Raw genomic sequence first — 16,686 nt, forward strand, 5'->3', positions numbered from 1 at the left:
CTTTACAATGCATGCACATGAACGAACACACACACACACACATATATATATATATATACATACATACATACACATACACACACTCTCTCTCTATCACTCAGTCCTGTTCCTTGTCGTGGGTTTATCACATGTCCTGAGCCTGAACTTCCTCCCCACCCCACCTCTGCTAAGGCGGGCCTTGGCCTTTGGTGCCTCTGATGTCAGCTGTGCACACAAGGCCTTCATTTGAGGGTGAGGAGGCGTGGTTGGCAGGCAGGGCTCTGTCGTCTCTGCCAGCAGGGCCAGTGCTGACTGCAAGGAGTGCCCATGCATTTAATTTTCTCCTCCATGATGGAATCAGTACTTGCTGGTACTCAACGTTGCTTAAGCTTTGCTCTCTTCAAGAATAAGCAGAATCCATTCAGAAGGATCCTCTGAGGCCTGCAGGTCAACTTCTCACTCAAGCATTTATTTCTTCGCCAAATACGTTTGAGTGCATGCTTTGTGCTAGGCACTGTGGGCACAGATACATACAGGACTGGTGCGTCCTGCTTACCCAAGTTTGCAGTCTCCTTCACGGCATCCCTTCTAGGAAGGTGTCCAGACTTGCTTGAATGCCTCTTCAGTCAGGGAGCTCACTACTTTCTGAGATAGTCTGTATCTTGTGAATAACTATAAATGCAAGAAAGTGGTGCTTTTGCACTTGTAGACTTTCTGCCTATTGACTGTCTGGAGACCTCTTGCTCTGACTCCCAGCTGCACACAAATGACCAGTCAAAGCACTTCTGAGGGACATCCACATGACATATAATCTCAAGAGGAATTTTACAACCTCATATGAAGGACTTTAAAGGTGGAAAGTGTTAACAGATCCTTAGTAAATCAAAGTAGAAGGAAAGAAAGACTGAGAGGTGGAGTAGTCATAATAATGGCTGGTCTTTATAGACCTCATGACCCAGGCTCTGTGCTGGGCAGCTTCCTTGTAGTATGTCTTTCAGTTGAGTGGCAATTTTTTTTAAGGCAAAACCCAAGACGGATGAGGGAAAGTGACACTCAAGGACGCCAGAATGAAGGACAGGGAAGAACTTTACCACAAGGGTAATGCACAGGAAGTCAGTCAGTGTGTTCATCCTATTAGTTAGCTCTCCACAATCATAGGAGGTAAGTGGGGCAGGGACCTTAGTTTATCTTACAAATTAGGTCACGGAAGCCCAGAAGGTAAATTGAGTTATCTCTCACAGCTGTTCAGACTCACAGCCAGCTGATTACAGAACTGAGGCCAGGGGCTCAGTATTAGGACGCTGGGATAGAGAGACAGCCTCTAGGGTCTCTTTCTATCAGAGCTCTGAACCAAGAACTGAGTGAGCAGGAGAGAAAGATAGAGAGGTGAGCAGAGACCTCTTTCCCCAGGGCTGACATGGAGCCAGGTCTGTGCTCCTGGGCCTGGCACCTGCAAGCGCACCAGCTCTGAAATAAAACCGTACATCGCCTTTGTTCCTGCCCTCTCAGCCCTGCGGGCAGCCAAACCCATGAAAGAGACCCAGAGAGAGAGAGTGTGTGTGTGTGTGTACACATACACATGTCTGCTGTTCTTTTTTTAATGTTATCATTATTATTAATGAAAATTTACAGAGACTTTGGATTTCCATTCATTCATTGTTGCACTTTTCTCCTCTCCTAACCCTCCTCACTAGTACACTACCATCTTTGAAAAGTAAAAGGAAAATTCTTTCATTGTCCACTCCACTATGCAGCCTTTGTTCTGGACTCCTGTCATGATAATAATACCTAATCAAATGTCCCTTTTAAACAGTGCTCTCTCTCTCTCTCAATGTCTGCTGTTCCTACACATGCCTGCTGTTCTTTCGGTTTGTCACTAGAGGTCTTTTCCCAGTACAGAGCATTCTTGGCTTTCTACTTGTGGACTGCTTAGAACACTTTGGTGAATCATAGGAAGGAAGTTGACCTGGAGAGGGGCACCCTTGCTCTGTACCAGGAAGGCCTGAGGATTTTGTATTCACATTTTCATTTAATCGTTGCAGGAAGGTATCAATAAGGAATGTATTATTATCTCCAACTTATGAGTGAGGGACTGAGTCCTCCCAGAGAAGTGAAATCATCTACCCAAGGTCACACAGCTCACCACTGGCTGAGTTGAGTCCTCACTGTGGGACGCAGACCATTGGCAGTGCTCCTTCTCTTATGCCCTGGTGCTCCTCCTGTGGTTAATGCTCCTCTCTCTCCGGGCTTTCAGCTCCAAGATCTACATGGCTGACCTGGAATCTGCTCTACACTACATCCTGCGGGTAGAAGTGGGCAAGTTCGCGGTCCTGGAGGGACAGCGCCTGATAGCCCTGAAAAAGTTTGTGGCAGTGCTGGCCAAGGTGAGCAGGATATGGCCCCCTCCTTTTTGCAGTCTCACACAGGGTTAGTGTGCATCCCTGTGGGACAGGCCCTTGCTGGCCTGAAAGGGCTGTCTCTCCCTCAGGAGAGTCTAACTGGACATCTGGACCCATACCTCACCCCATTCACTGTCTGAGCCACTCCAGGGCCTCCCACATTGGGGTCCAGAGCCCTCCTGAATGATCCAGTGACTGTGACCGCCTGCCCCTCCCTCCACCTCAGTCAGATCCCTGGATGTGGATTCTCCTAATGTGGTCCCTGGGACTTGCAGTGCAGGAGGGGAGGGAGTCCTGTGCGGCCTTTCAGAATCTCCTTTCTTCTTTCTCAGTCATGGTCTAGAGTCTGAGCTGGCTCCCTGGCCCTTGCCAGGCCTTCCTTGTTCCTCTGTAGCTTGAGGTCTGCCAACTGTGATGTCTGCCAGGGTAGTGAGGATTTGGTGTGTGGCAAGCATTTAATTTAACACTCTTCTCTGCAAGGTGGGCAGTGTTATTCCCCCTTGACTTGAGGGGGCCAAGGAGATAGGTGACCTTAGGCCTCCCAGTTGTGAGGTGTCCTAGTCATAACCTGGGCTCCCCTTTCTCTTGTGTCTTTTCTCTGCTGTGTACCTTCTCTGAAGGCAGGATGAGAGCAACCTCTTCCCTCTGCTTCTCCCTCCCCACATCCTCCCTGCAGCCTCCTCGCTTCTTCCTGATCCACTGCCAGTGCTGCCCTACTTAAAAGCCGAGGAGCTGCGGCTGGGTACTGCTGAGTCAGGTTCGGGCTCGGGGCCCCTCAGAGGCTGTCTGCTGACATGGCTGTTCTCAGCCCAGAGGCCGGATCTGAGCTGTCTTCTCTGCAGGTTTGCAGGCAGCTGGAGCTACCTCTGGGGTGATTTGTGACTTTCCATCCAGGGAACTTCCTGCCACCCTTGCCCCTCCTCCCCACCTCACCAGCCCTGGCCTTCCTGGCCCGCTTGTCTGTCACTGTGGTCTAATCACATTGAGAAGACCCTGTGAAGTAGTGGGTGCTCATCACAGAGCACTGCTAGAATCTAAGGCAAGGCAGCTTCTGACCCCTCATAAAGACCCCAAGCAGAATAACCCCTGTTCTTTTGCCCACTGTGGCACTGGACACCTTTCCTCAGAGGCCATGTGAGCTGCTTGGTCCCCAAGTCACTGAGGCCTGTGACTCATAGAAAATCTGAGAGGAAAAGGGCCTCCAGTAGTTCTGTGTGCTGAGTGAGAACCCTAGAGTGCTTTCAGAGCCTGTCAGGGCTGAGGAGGCCATCTCACTGCACCCCACTCCAGCCCACTTTCACTGAGGATGAGCAGAGGGCCCACAGGGCATGGCTCTGAGACCCTCTGTTTTAGTTCTACCTACGTGCGTGTGTCGTGTCACACACACACACACACACACACACACACACCCCGTTTGAGCCCTACCCACATATGTATGTCTTGTCACACACCACCACCCCCCCAGAGTAAACAAGAGCCCAACCCTTGTTTGAATAGCTTCGATAATAACAATAGTACCTTCTCTAGTTCTTGATCTCTGACAAGATGTCTTCAAGTGCTCCTTGTTTTTATGAGTCTATTTTTAGTTCTCATAACAAACTGGGTACGGTTATTATCTGTGTTTTCTCAGCAAGGAAATAAAGGCCCAGAGAGGTAAAGCACCTTGCTGAAAGCCCTCCAGCCAACCTGGGCTCTACACCCATTTCTAACCTAACCCAGGCTCTTAACCACCGTGTGCTCCACTCTCAAAAGGCACTGAAATTCTAGAGTGGACCATGATTACCCTGCTCTGTTCAGCCTCTGAGAAAGATGATCTCTGGGTTTGATGAGCCAAAAGCACCCTCAGAAGGCCAGTGGGTGCCCTTATGCCCCTGCCGGCTTGCAGTCTTCCCGCAGAGTGGCTGAGCGGGGACTGGCCACTGGGTGGCGTGCAATCACCAGGCTTTCCCTGATACAGCCAGCGAGACTTCTGTAGCCTCTGTGCTTAACTCATCCTTGGCCTGACACCCTGACCCTGCAAAGTGGAGAGTTCTAAGTCAAGATGACAGGAGAAGTCAGTGAGAAACGCTGACTTTAAGCTGTAAATTGGTGGTGTGAGCCCCAGAGGTTTGTGTGAGCTAACAGGGGAGGGAGGGAGCGTGTCAAAACAGAAGATTCTTTTTGGTCACTTCTTGATCTGGAGGAAGGTGTCTTGCCCCAGAGGCTGATAAAAAGAAATCTATCCCCAGAAACCCTCTTCTCCCAAATGTTTTCCTTCCTCCACAAGTTTCCCAGTGTCTTCTCCTCAGCCTTGGTGTCCTCCTGGGTTTACCTGACCCACTCTCAGCTGCACGCCTCCGTCCTACAGCCAAATCCCTCCCACCCCCACGTGCACACACAAATATAGCCTCCTCCCTGGAGTCCTTGTGGGTTTAAAGTGCTGATACTAATCAGATTTGAGTTGACTTATTGTCAGAGTAGCCTTTCATATTCCTCAGAGACTACTGGGAGTTCCCATCAAGATTCAGATCTTGGCTATGGGCCCCTGAGCTGACTTGTCCCGCTTGGCCGCCCATGGAATACAAATGAAAGGCCCTTTGCCAGCCTAGTCCAGCCCATCAGTTAGTCAGCAAGTCAGCTGCTCTATCCAAAAGCCACCTGAAGAGATGACTGGTTCCCAGTGTTCCCTGGGAAATGGCACATGCTCCCCGGCATTCCTCACAGGGTGGAATGGGTCAGAGGTCACCACGGGTACCTGAAACAGGGGAACCATTCAAGTCCTAGCCCCATTTACAGCGTCGCTCCTTTCCTTGCCCCTGGTACTCCAGATAGCCCAAAAGCACAGGTACTGAGGAATCTATATTTGTACCTCAGAAAGAATGTTTCCCTGGGGGCTTAAGAACATACTAAAAAAAAAAAAAAAGCTTGGCCCAGTTCTCTAGAACGCCTTTCCCTTTTCAGGGCTGTGGAACTGGGGAGATTGTTTTTAAACCTTCGTCTTCCACCTCTTTTCTCTCCATAGTATTTCCCTGGTCAGCCCTTAGTCCAGAATTTTCTGCACTCCACCAATGACTGGCTCAAGAGGCAAAAAAGAGAGAAAATTCTCTACCGTTCTTTCAAAAGTGCCCTGGACAACAGAAGGGAGGTAAGTCTGAACTCTTTCCATCTCTGATATTAACACTTTAATATAGTCTCTGAGGTTCCTTACCAATATGCATTCAGAGTTGAATTCCTCCCATTATTTATAAGTAAACTGCACTATTTATTGGCCTCCCCTTTGATATCAGGTACTGTGCTAGGCTCTATCTGCCTTGCTTAAGTCTCATAACAGTAGTTGTTGTTGTTGCTATTGTTGTTATGTGCCGTATAGTTGACTGTGACTCATAGCAACTCTGTGTACAGTATCTCTGAACCCTGCTGTGTCTTGTGCCAGTCTCACTGTCTCCGACACACCTACTCTCACTATCCCAGTTTCTCTGTCAATCCATCATATCTGGGGTCTTCCTTTCCTCACTGACTCTCCACTGTTCCAAGCATGATGTCTTTCTCGAAGGACTAGTCCCTCCTGGCTTCTTGCCCATATTATGTGAGATGGAGCCTCAAAATCCTTGCCTCCAAGGAACAGTTTGGCTTCACCCTCTCCAGGACAGGCCTGTTAGTTCTCAGTCATGGTATGTTCAGTATTCCTCTCTAGCACTACAACTCAAAGGCTTCAGTTCTTCTTCTGTCCTCTTTGTCCGGCTCTCTGATCCATAGCAAGTAATGCAAAGACCATGGCCTGGATCATATGCACTTTAGTCCCTAGACTTAAGAGTGCTCATTAGCACTCTGGAGAAGTCCCTGACAACAGATTTGCTAATGCAATTTGTATGGACTTAACCTGATCTAAGTTCCAGGTTTTCTTACCTGCTGCTTCTGTCAGTAGATGTGGTAGAAGGGAAGCACCACCTTCAGGGTGCTAGACCGAGAGGGAAACTTCATTTGTCTTAGGGGTGTGTCTCCTGGAAGCTTCTCTTCTCACCTCCCATCTGATCCGTTTTCTCATATATATATATATATATGCGTTATTGTCTCTCAGGGTGCTGTTATTGCCCAGAAGGTGAACTGGGTTGGCTGCCAAGGAAGCGAGCCACATTTCCGGGGTTTTCCCTGCTCTCTCTGGATCCTCTTTCACTTCCTGACTGTACAGGCAACTCGAAAGAATCTCTACCACCCAGAAGAAACAGGTAAGCCCAAGGACTGCCATGCCCTGTGCCCACACATGGCCCTCGCATGTCCCTCAGCGGGCCTGAGGAGCAGGGTGGGTCTAGGATTCTCCTACCTGCTCCCTGCTGCTGGTTGATACTTAGTGGAGGAGACACACAATTCAACGCTCCAGTGGGAATTCTTTCCATGCAGCTGGACACACATCCAGCACAGAGCTAATCCAGGACCGGGACAGTCTTGGGAAGTCAACCAATCCTGTCGCTGACCTCTGGATGGTGGTAGAGCGATGTTTTCCAAACTCTGGGCCACTGAAGCACCTCTCTGTCATTCTCAAGGCCTTGAACTTACTTGATTTTCAGTCTTAATGAAAAATTTCTGATCCTCTTGTTTTTATTGCTCTCATAAAGAGAACAAGGTCCTGTCATAATTTTCATAGCTGGTACCATGTACTTTGACCATTCCATTTTCCACTGACAACAGTTTCTAGGGGAAGTGAGCACACTTCCCCCCTGCCCTGTTGTAGGCCTGCATAGTCTCACACCTGCTTCTAATGGCCAAAAGGATTGACGTCTGGCTGAACGCACACTTATCAAGTTTCCAGGTATACAGGTTCTGGCTCATCTGCCGACTGTGAAAGAGGCCAGCCTTGCTCCATGGGCTGTTTGAGGTGATGTGGACAGAGAGCTGCCCTGCATTGAGCTGAAGGAAAGCACAGAAATATGAGAGTAGAGCAGAGGAAATGCACAATTCTGGAGGGCCAAGCTTCACAGAGGAGGCAAGCAGTCTGAGAGTTGTTGGGAGATATATAGATATATAAGTTCTGAAATACATATATATATATATTTATATATATTTTTATGAGTTCTGCTGAGAAAGAAGAGCAGCCCAGACAGAAGGAATAGCCTTTGCAAAGAGTGACTTAGAGGACTGTCGGTGTGTAGAATGCTGAGTCAGTCAGTGTACAGACCGCTATTTATGTAGAATCTCAAACAGGCCAGGCCCCATGTGAGTTGCTGGGGTACAGCCAGGCATAGAAAAGCTCTGCTCCAAAGGGGCCAATATTCTAATGGTGGGAGTAACAGGTTACTTCAAGGGTGATGATGAGTGCTACAAAGACAAAGCAAAACAGCCTAGAAGAGGGGGCTAAGAAAGAGGATGCTTTTTTAAAATGTGGCTGAAGAAGGCCTTTCTGAGAAGGTAACCTTATGTTGAGATCTGAATTTTGAGAAGGAAACAGCTGGGAGGACACCTAGGAAGGGAGCCTTCCAGGTCAAGGAGCAGCTGATGCCTAGAACATGTCTGAGGGGTTTACACACAAAAGGCCAATAAAAGAGATGAGGCGGTGGAGGGCAGTGGGGAGAGGACGTGAGCACATGCAGGTTGGATTTTCCTTTCCACTTCTGCGAAAGTATTGGGGAGTTTCAGCAGGGGAGGGTCGTGAGCGATTTGTGCTTTAGAAAGATGACTGGGTGGAGAATGCGGCCTGGTGGAGGCAGACAACCAGTTGGGAAATGGTGGCAGTATCCAAGAGAGATGGTGATGGCCTCAACTAGAGGTGTCGGTGTGCAGTTGGGAGAAGGCTCAGGTTTAGGAATACGGTAGAAGTAGAGCTGATAGGACTGACAGTTTGGATGAAGAGCTTGTGGAAGTGGGAACTCATGGTTGGTGTGAGAGTTGTTTGGCCCAAGCATCTTTTAGGTGTTAGTCTCATGCACTAAGAAATGAAATGGTTTAAAGGTGGGAGAGAATCCATTATGGAGGAGAGGGGGATAAATTTTATGTCCATTAGACAACCAAATGGAGATGTAGACAGTGGAGTCTGGAGCTCTGGGGAGAAGTCCAAAATGAAGATGCTAGTTTTATGTGTATTAGCATATTGATATTTAAAGCCAGCAACTGCATGAGCTCACTGAGGGGTAGGTGGAAAAGAGGGCTGAAGGGTGAGCTCCGGGCACCGCAGCCTCCAGACCTCAGCCACCGGCAGAGGCGCCAGAAGAGGAGTCTTGAGAAGGAGCAGCCACTGAGGTTGCAAAAGTGCCCCTAAATAAGGTATTTCAAGAAGGATCGTGTAGCCAGTCAAGTCAATAGGGCTGAGAGGTGGCGTAAGATAGAGACCTCTCTAGCAAGAGCCACTTTAGTGGAGCAGTGGGCTCCATGAAAACCATAGACTGAAAACCCTAGAGGACAGAGCAAGACATCATGTTCAGTGAAAATGATGGGAGCCGTCAACACGATTGACACAGTAGGCGCAACAGTGGACACAGACATGCTAATACTCACAAGGAGGGTGCAGGCGGAGCAGCTTTTCCTTCTGTTACACATGAATCACTGTAAGTCAGGACCAACTGGACGGCAACTAACAACAACTGCTGTTACTCCAAGGGCTCTGGGACAGAAAAAGACTCTCTTTGTTGTAATTCTTTTTACCAGTTGGAATGATCCGTTATTAAGGGAGAACTTGATGATACAGTAAATAAAGACGATGTTGACAGGTGTAAACTCCTGGCGGAGGGTAGAAGGGGAGGATGTGATTTAGCTCAGGGTCAGGAGGTGGATGTTGAGGTGGATGTAGTCACAGGGGACAGCTGAACTGGATGTAGGAAAAGGTGTTTGGAGCTAAGGGGGCCAAGAGATGGTGAGGCAAGGTATGAATGAGTGTGGATGCCTGAGTTGCCATGATGCTGGGGTTTATGGTAGAAGAGAGAGTGAAAGACCAGGAGATTGGCTTTTAACGGGCTGATGCCTTTGAGAGACTCTGAATTGACAGATGTGGGGGTGTGCACTTACTCTGCCCCCAGCCCGGAGGTGCATTGGTGAGGGGAGACAGCAGGTTTAAAAAGTGCTATGTATGCAGGAGTAGTAGGATCTTCAGGAAGGAGCCCGGTTTCTGTTAGAATAAAAGTGTAGTGAGAGTAGTCAGAGTCTTTGCTGAGCCAGTCAAGTTGAAGGGCAAAGGTGGGTGAAAGAGGAGGTGAACACAAGCTGGGGTGTGTGCAGAGCTGGGTCAGGACAGACTTCTGATGGTGCCAGAGGGCTCAAGGAGGGTGAGAGCAAGGAGGCCAATACCAACAGGTGCAGGGGGCTGGAGGGGTGGACACTCTGACCTGCATGCCTCTTCACACACATCATCATGAACCTGTGTGCCCTGTGGAAGAGTTTGGACTTTATCCTGGATACACATAAGTGATAAGAATTTGAATGAATAAATGACAGAAAAGGAAAACTTGGATTTAGGGGTTTGAGAGGAGATGGGGTCCACTCTAACGTGATCCCTGAGAGATGAGGAAGGGAGCAGGGAGACACTGGGGCCCCTCTATGTATGGGCTGTGAGGTGACCTGTGAAGGGCTAACCATGGTGGCACTGGGGACAAGGTGGCCTGTGGAGAGAATAGTGGGACCAGCAGGTAACAGCAGCAGGAGGGGCTCCCTCGGTGAGCTTCTTGTCTCTTCTCTTCTCTCTGTAGCCAATCCCCAAGAAGTCCTCCAAGCTATCCGGGGCTACGTTCGGTGGTACTTTGGCTGTCAAGACTGTTCACGTCACTTTGAGCAGATGGCCGCTGCCTCCATGAACCGGGTGGATAGCCTGGATGGTGCTGTACTCTGGCTCTGGAAGGGCCACAACAAGGTCAATGCTCGCCTAGCAGGTAAGGACAGGGCCACCTCCATCTCTGACAGAGTCAGTGCAGGGGAACTGTGGAGTCCTGTGGATCGTCCCCGAGGGACCACCCGATGCTTCACAGTGCCTCACAGCTCACAGAGCCCTTTGCATGCTGATGCTTAGCGGTACCGTTAGGCCCCTTTTCTACAGAAGGAAACTGAGGTGCTGAGACTTGAAGGACCTTGGTTTTCTGACACCATTGCTGCTCCAGGCTCCCTTTCTGGTCCTTTGGGGTCCCTGGCATTCCTGGCTCTTGCTCCATTCCTCAGTCTGAGAATGGGGGAATAAAGCTGGACTTTTCTATTCCCTGCCTGGGAGGAAACTGACTAGGCCGTTCCTGGAAACATTAGGGGCTAATTCTCTTTTGTTGTTGTTATGTGCTGTGAATCAGAACCAACTCATAGCTGAGCCGCCAGCAGGTTTTCAGAGGCTGTAAATAACTGGGGAGTTGATTGCCCATCTTTCTCCCAGGGAGCTGATGATGTATTCAAACCATGAGCCTTTGGTCTGGCAGCACAGCTTCTTACCACTGGGCCACCCATCTTCTCTGAGATTCTCTTCTTTGCAGTGTTTTCCCCACTCAGGGGGCTAATGTGTCAATAGGTAAAAGCATTAGACTCCAGGGGGTAATCAGAGGCTGGTGGGGCGCCATCTGTGGACAGGGGTGGGCTAGACCGAGGGGTGCAGCAGGCTTGGGGAGGGGGTTTTGATAAGGCCTGGAGGCGGAGCCGAGGTTAAAGGAGCTGAACAGAGCAGGTGGTGGGTGCGCAGTGCCTGCACTTGGTCCCTGTCTCCCGGGACCTCAGGGGTAGACTTTGAAAAGAAGACACGTGCCTGCCTTCTCCTCTGGCTCCGCCCTCGCCCCACCCCTCACCACAAAATGCTTCATTTAACCCTGCAGCCCTGTGACCTCCCTGGGCTCCTAGCTTCCCATGGGCTCAGCTGCACAAGTGCTGAGTAACCCACCTGCCACTGGAGGGGCTGAGAGCTGGGATCTCTCCCCGAGGGACTAAAAGGAAGCCAGATCTCTTACGTGGTCTTTTCCACTCTAACTGATCATATTTGTTGTTGTTTTGTGTGCTATCGAGTCAGAACTAATCCAGCTGACCCTCTAGTAAGTTTTCAGAGGCAGTAAAGCATCTTTGCCCATCTTTCCCTTGGAACAACTGGTAGATTTGATCTACCTGCCTTTTGGTTGGCAGCACAGCTCCGTACACAGTAGACCACCAGAGTTTAGCAGATCCATAGTGAGTGCTTAACTTTGCACCAGCTGGGTACTGTTAGTCCTCACTGGGACCCAACCCCTGGAGTCTCCGTGTTACCCCTTCCTAAAACAGCCATTCTGACTTTGATATGATTTGCTGCTACAGCTTCATTATAGTTAGCAGCTTCTGGTTTCGTGCTAAAACTTCCAGCCAGGCTTTCTGCACGAGATATGGGTTCCTTAGCATCTCTAGGCACTAAGGTTAGAGCAGAGACAGACTTCTTCCTAAAGAACTGGCCCCGACTTGAGCCCCTATCAGCCTGGCAGTCACTCTCTGACCCTCCCCAGTGCCCTCTTTCTCTGTCCAGACCCTAGGCTCCATGTATACCTCAGAAACCCACTTCTGGAGGGGGAAATGATGCCACCTCCCCCTTATCACAGGGGCTGCTGCACAGGGCTCTTACAGAATCACCAATAGTGACAACTCTTATTACAAAAAAAGCATTTTCCTTGAATTACAAAAATAATCTATATTCATGGGGTAAACTTGAAATGTTCGTGAGAATTTTGAAAGATAACCTGCTCCTCAAAGAATGAAAATAAACCCCAGCAGCAGACCAACCTGCAAAGCAGACCATCCAGTCTGCCAGCCCATTCCTGTGTCTGACCCAGGGGGACACACTGGCAGTGAAATCATGGAGGGAGAAGGAGTCTGGGTGATAGATACCAGGGTGGCTGGGATGGAGCTGTTCTTTCCCCGGGACACTGTGGAGGCTGGGATGAGAGGGGGAAGGAGTTTCCTGGCACATGCACCCCACCCCCTCTGCTACCCTATGCTGGCCCTTCAGCTGCTGTCCTTGAAAGGCATAGGAAGCCCTCTGTGCAGAAGAGGAAGCTGGCACTGTGAGGAGAGGAGCAAGGTCTACACTTGCAGGTGGAACTCGTGTCATACTCAGCTGTGTGTGCTTCTCTCCCCAGGTTCCCCCAGTGAGGACCCCCAGTTCCCCAAGGTGCCGTGGCCAACACGTGAACTCTGCCCTGCCTGTCACAATGAGCTCCGGGGGGAGCCAGTGTGGGACCTGGGTGCCACCCTGAGCTTCCTCAAGGCCCACTTCTCCCCACAAAATGTGGTCCTGGGCCTTCCTCGGGCTGGGCCGGGCCTCCGAGTGATTAGGGAGCAGGTGCCTGAAGTGCTGGAGCTGGCCGCTGGAAATGCCACTCTGAGCCCTGAAGAGGCTGCAGCCACGATGGGCCCAGGGACAGAGTCCCCCAGAAACACCATTCCAGATGTTCCAGCTGAGGACCCTGGCCTGGATGTGATGAGCGCTGCACCTGGCCGTGCAGAGGAGCTGCCTGAAGACAAGGAGGAGCAGCCCCATGGGCGCTGGCGCCTGACCAAGCGAGACACAGGGGCAGTGCTGCTGCCCAGGTTGCGGGCTGATAAGGACCCCATCAGGGGCACTTGGGAGTTGAGGAGAGTGGGCCGCAGTTCCAAGCAGCTGGCCAGCATCTCTGAGGGGGAGGCTGAGCCTGGAGCTGGGCGGGGCCGACGCCAGTGGCTACAGGTGCTAGAAGGGGGCTTCTCTCACCTGGATGTCAGCCTCTGTGTGGCGCTCTACTCCTTGTCCTTCATGGGCCTGCTGGCCGTGTACACATACTTCCGGGCCCGGATGAGGGCTCTGAAGGGCCGTGCCAGCTACCCCACAGCATGAACCCTACAGCTTGGGGGAGGCAGGCAGGGAGCTGCCCTCCACGGGTCAATTCCAGTCACCACCTCCTTCCCCCGGCCTCCCACACCTCCCTGCTTAGCCTAGAGAACGGTGACTCCCTGGAAGCCAGCTGTTCTAGTGACCCTCCTTGTACCTTCTTGGAAAGTGTTCCAGAGACACAAGGAGAGTCCAGGTCTATCCAGTAGCAAAAAGGAAGGCAGTGTGTTTGAATGGTTCAGTCCCTGGCCTCAACACCCAGTTTCTGTTTCTTCAGCTCATTTGCAGTTCTACTCAGTTCTTGTTGAAGCCTCATTGTCTCCCACTTGAATTTGGCCCTAAACTGGGATGTGTGAGGTCATAGTTTCCCATCCAGGGGAGGGTCTTTTTTGGGCTGGGTGGGCATCCAGGGCTCTCTTTGAGCAAAGAGGTCTCTGCAGCAAAGAGGAAGATCCACTTTGGGCCCTCTGTAGCCTCCCTGTCCTCCGCCCCTCAGACTTGCAGCATGAGATTTGGCTTTGTGTGAGGTCTGGAACCTTCAGCTGGTGGGTGTTGGTGGCTGGACTGTGAGGAGTGGCTTGCTTGGCAGGACCTGATGAGGTGGCAGCCTGAGACATAGAGGAGGATGTGGGGCTTGATAGTGCCTTGGCTCTGGCTTAACCGGGAGGTAGAGCAAAGCTGTGAGGAAAGATGGCTGCTTCAACAGTGCTTGGCTTCTCCCCGTTGGGCTCTACCCTTCTCTGAGCCGAGTCTTTTTTTATTAATATTATTTTGTTTTCCAAAGTAGATGCTAATCTTTGACACTGATGGTAGCTGCACCGGGGTAAGGAGGAGGAGGTGTCCTCTAAGTTCCACCTCCCAGTGTGCGGTGTTGTGAAAGGTCTGAGGGGAGGGTAATGCTGTAAACACATTTTTTCCCCACTCTCCCCCACTGCTGGGGCGCGGGAATAAATTATTTTTATTAAGGCAAACATCAGTGTCTTCCCTCACTTGTTGCTTGGAGACCTCGGGTCCAGCTGCTCAGAACGTGCAGAGCCAGGCTTGGTTTTCCCAGCACACAGCTCCTGGCCCACATGGGAGCCTCTCTGTGGAAAGTGCCCAACTTTCTCCTGAATGCGGCCCTTGCCCACTACCACAGAGCTTTGGACCACAGGCCCCTTCTGTCCTCAGCTGCACCCCAGTAAGACTCAGCAATGACCCCCACGTTCTTTATTTCACTCTTCCAGGAAACACCTACCTCTGTTCCCACTTCTAGGGCCTGGCACCTCCACTGGGCTAGTCAAGGAAGGAAAGGGCTTGTCTGAGAGGGGCCTGGGCTGCCCAGCAGGAGGAGTCAGGCGGATTAGTGAGCTGCTCTTAATCTGCCTGCCAGCCTGGGCTTTGGGAGGATCAGAGCAGCTGATAATGAACCTCATTAAGGAGGAGCTGGAGCCACAATCCGATTTGGGGTTTTCTCTCTGACATCTTCACTGTGCTCAGATGGCCTTGGCACTGGGTGGAACAGGTGGGGCACTCTGCTGGGGCAGCTGGGGTGCGGATAGGGGGTGCTCAGGTCAGAAAACACACACCCTCCCCTGCTTGTTTCTGCCCCATTTGACCTCTTTAGCCACATGGCTTTTCTGGGTGTGTTCCTACCCAGCTCTCTGCAGCCCTCTCTGTCCCAGCTTCTCTCCCTGTGTCCCTTTTCCAGTTGTCCCTTATCCTCCTGGGCCTGCTCTGCCCACTTCCCCTTCTCTGAAGGACTGGGTGACAGCACCACCCACCCCAACTGGGCATTTTAGAGGCAACCCTGATTGGGATGAGGGTGAAAAAAAATGTGTCCAGGAGCATCCACAGGCCAAGTCCGCTGAGAACCCTCCTCCCCACTGCCCTGCCTGCACCATGGTTAAGTGCAAAGCATTTCTGTTAGCAAGCACTAGAGCTCTAGTGACCCTATTTTCTAGAGCCAAGACCATGCTGAAACAGCTGCAATGGGCAGCCCCTTTCCTTAGTCATCCCCTGGGGCCTGTGAAAAGAGGTGAGTAGATTTGGGGTCCACTTGGGCACCGCCTCTGGGTGTGAGTCTCCTCCCAGCTGCCCCCTTTTGCCCTGTCCCAGCCCCACTGATTGATAAACGGGATGGGCGGCGCCTCCTCAGCAGGCCTGCTGCCTTTCACCTTGATTTCCCTAGGGCTCTGGGCAGCAGCATTGATAAACCGGCCTCCCACCAGCTGCTCCCCTCCCCCACCCAGGCTGCCAGCCTGGGAGCCCTTTGCTGGCTCCAAGTGCTGTTCTGCTGTTACAGGTCCTTTCTCTGCACCCTGGGGAGGATCTGTGGCAGGAGCACATCCTCAGAGGAGCCCTGAAAAAACAGAGGCTTCTGGTTCAGGGCCTGAACAGAGTCACTGGCCTTTGTCTGGGGTGCTACCAAGAGATCCCGAGCTAGGTCTGAAAGATGAGTATGGGTTAATGAGGACGATGAGGCAAAGGTATTCCAGAGAGAGATGAGAGCACGTGTGAGACCCAACGAAGAAAAATGGGGAATACACAAAATTCTAAGGAACCCTGTGGTACAGTAAATTAGAACATCGAGCTGCTAATTGAAAGGTCAGCAGTTCAGATCTACCAGTTGCTCTGATGGAGAAAGGTGGTGCTCATCGTTGAGATTTAGACTCCGAATTAACTGGATAAAAATGAGTTTGGGTTTTGGTATGCAAAATTCTAAGCAAAGACTTAACAGTGTAAGGGTTTTCTCAGCGCTGTAGTGTGCTAGAAGTGAAAGTAAAACAGAAGAGAGCCATGCTCCCTGCTTTGTGGGGTTTACGTTTGAGGTGGGGGAAAGGCAGACAAAGGGGAGACATTCTAGATTGTGCTAAGTGTCTTGAAGGACTGGGGACATTAAGCATTGTCACCATGCCTCTCAGACTCGGGATGAAAAACTGGAAGTGAGAGTGGGATGCTGAGGCAGGAGAAGTGGCCTGGCTGGTGTGGCGGGGCCTCATCCTTCAGAAGTCACCTCTGGCCTGAGGAGATCCAAGAAAGATGGACCGCCTCACGTCTGGCCTAGCTTCTCCCCAGAACAGCACCCAGGTGGGGATTCCCCCACCCTGCCCTGTGCACCTCATCCTCAGGACATGTGTTGGGAGGACTGGGCTCTCAGAGTCCAAAATAGACTTAGTCTTTCAGCAAAGACTGAGAAGGGCATTAGGGAGCCCCTACATCTGGCCTCTTGGTGGGAGAGGTCAAGTTCAGCCTCTAAGAATACGGCCACTGGTTAGGTGTGAGTCCAGGCTGATGCCTTCCTGTGTCAGTAGAGATAAACCACCTACCTCATTGGATTTTCCTGCTGTGTCGCACACTGGTTGCTAATTGTGTAAGTCACCTTACTACACACAAACTAGGGGAACTCTGGGCTCTCTGAAGAATGCCGCTGAGGTGTGCCTCAGATGATAACCCCTGCACCTCCTCAGCGGGTGCCAGTGGTGCCCGTAGAATTCCTAAGTTTAACTGGGGTGTTGAGTGAAAAGAATGCCTTTCTCATCCCCAATCTACCATGGCTCCTTAGAAAATGTTTCC

At 51.1% G+C, this 16,686-nt stretch overlaps 1 protein-coding gene across 1 annotated transcript in view; it reads left to right on the top strand.

Annotated features, from left to right (window-relative positions):
• Window positions 1-13,137, top strand: part of QSOX1 (quiescin Q6 sulfhydryl oxidase 1) — a 47,258-nt gene extending 34,121 nt beyond the window's left edge. Inside the window, exons 8-12 of the mRNA XM_006887774.1 lie at window positions 2,234-2,363; window positions 5,380-5,502; window positions 6,436-6,583; window positions 10,028-10,207; window positions 12,404-13,137. Coding sequence (XP_006887836.1) covers window positions 2,234-2,363; window positions 5,380-5,502; window positions 6,436-6,583; window positions 10,028-10,207; window positions 12,404-13,137 — 1,315 coding nt within the window. The remainder of the gene's footprint in view (window positions 1-2,233; window positions 2,364-5,379; window positions 5,503-6,435; window positions 6,584-10,027; window positions 10,208-12,403) is intronic.
• Window positions 13,138-16,686: the final 3,549 nt, after the last annotated feature.

This window comes from Elephantulus edwardii, unplaced genomic scaffold (assembly GCF_000299155.1).
Source record: "Elephantulus edwardii isolate Elephantulus edwardi_28Jun2011 unplaced genomic scaffold, EleEdw1.0 scaffold00061, whole genome shotgun sequence".
Classification (NCBI taxonomy): domain Eukaryota; kingdom Metazoa; phylum Chordata; class Mammalia; order Macroscelidea; family Macroscelididae; genus Elephantulus; species Elephantulus edwardii.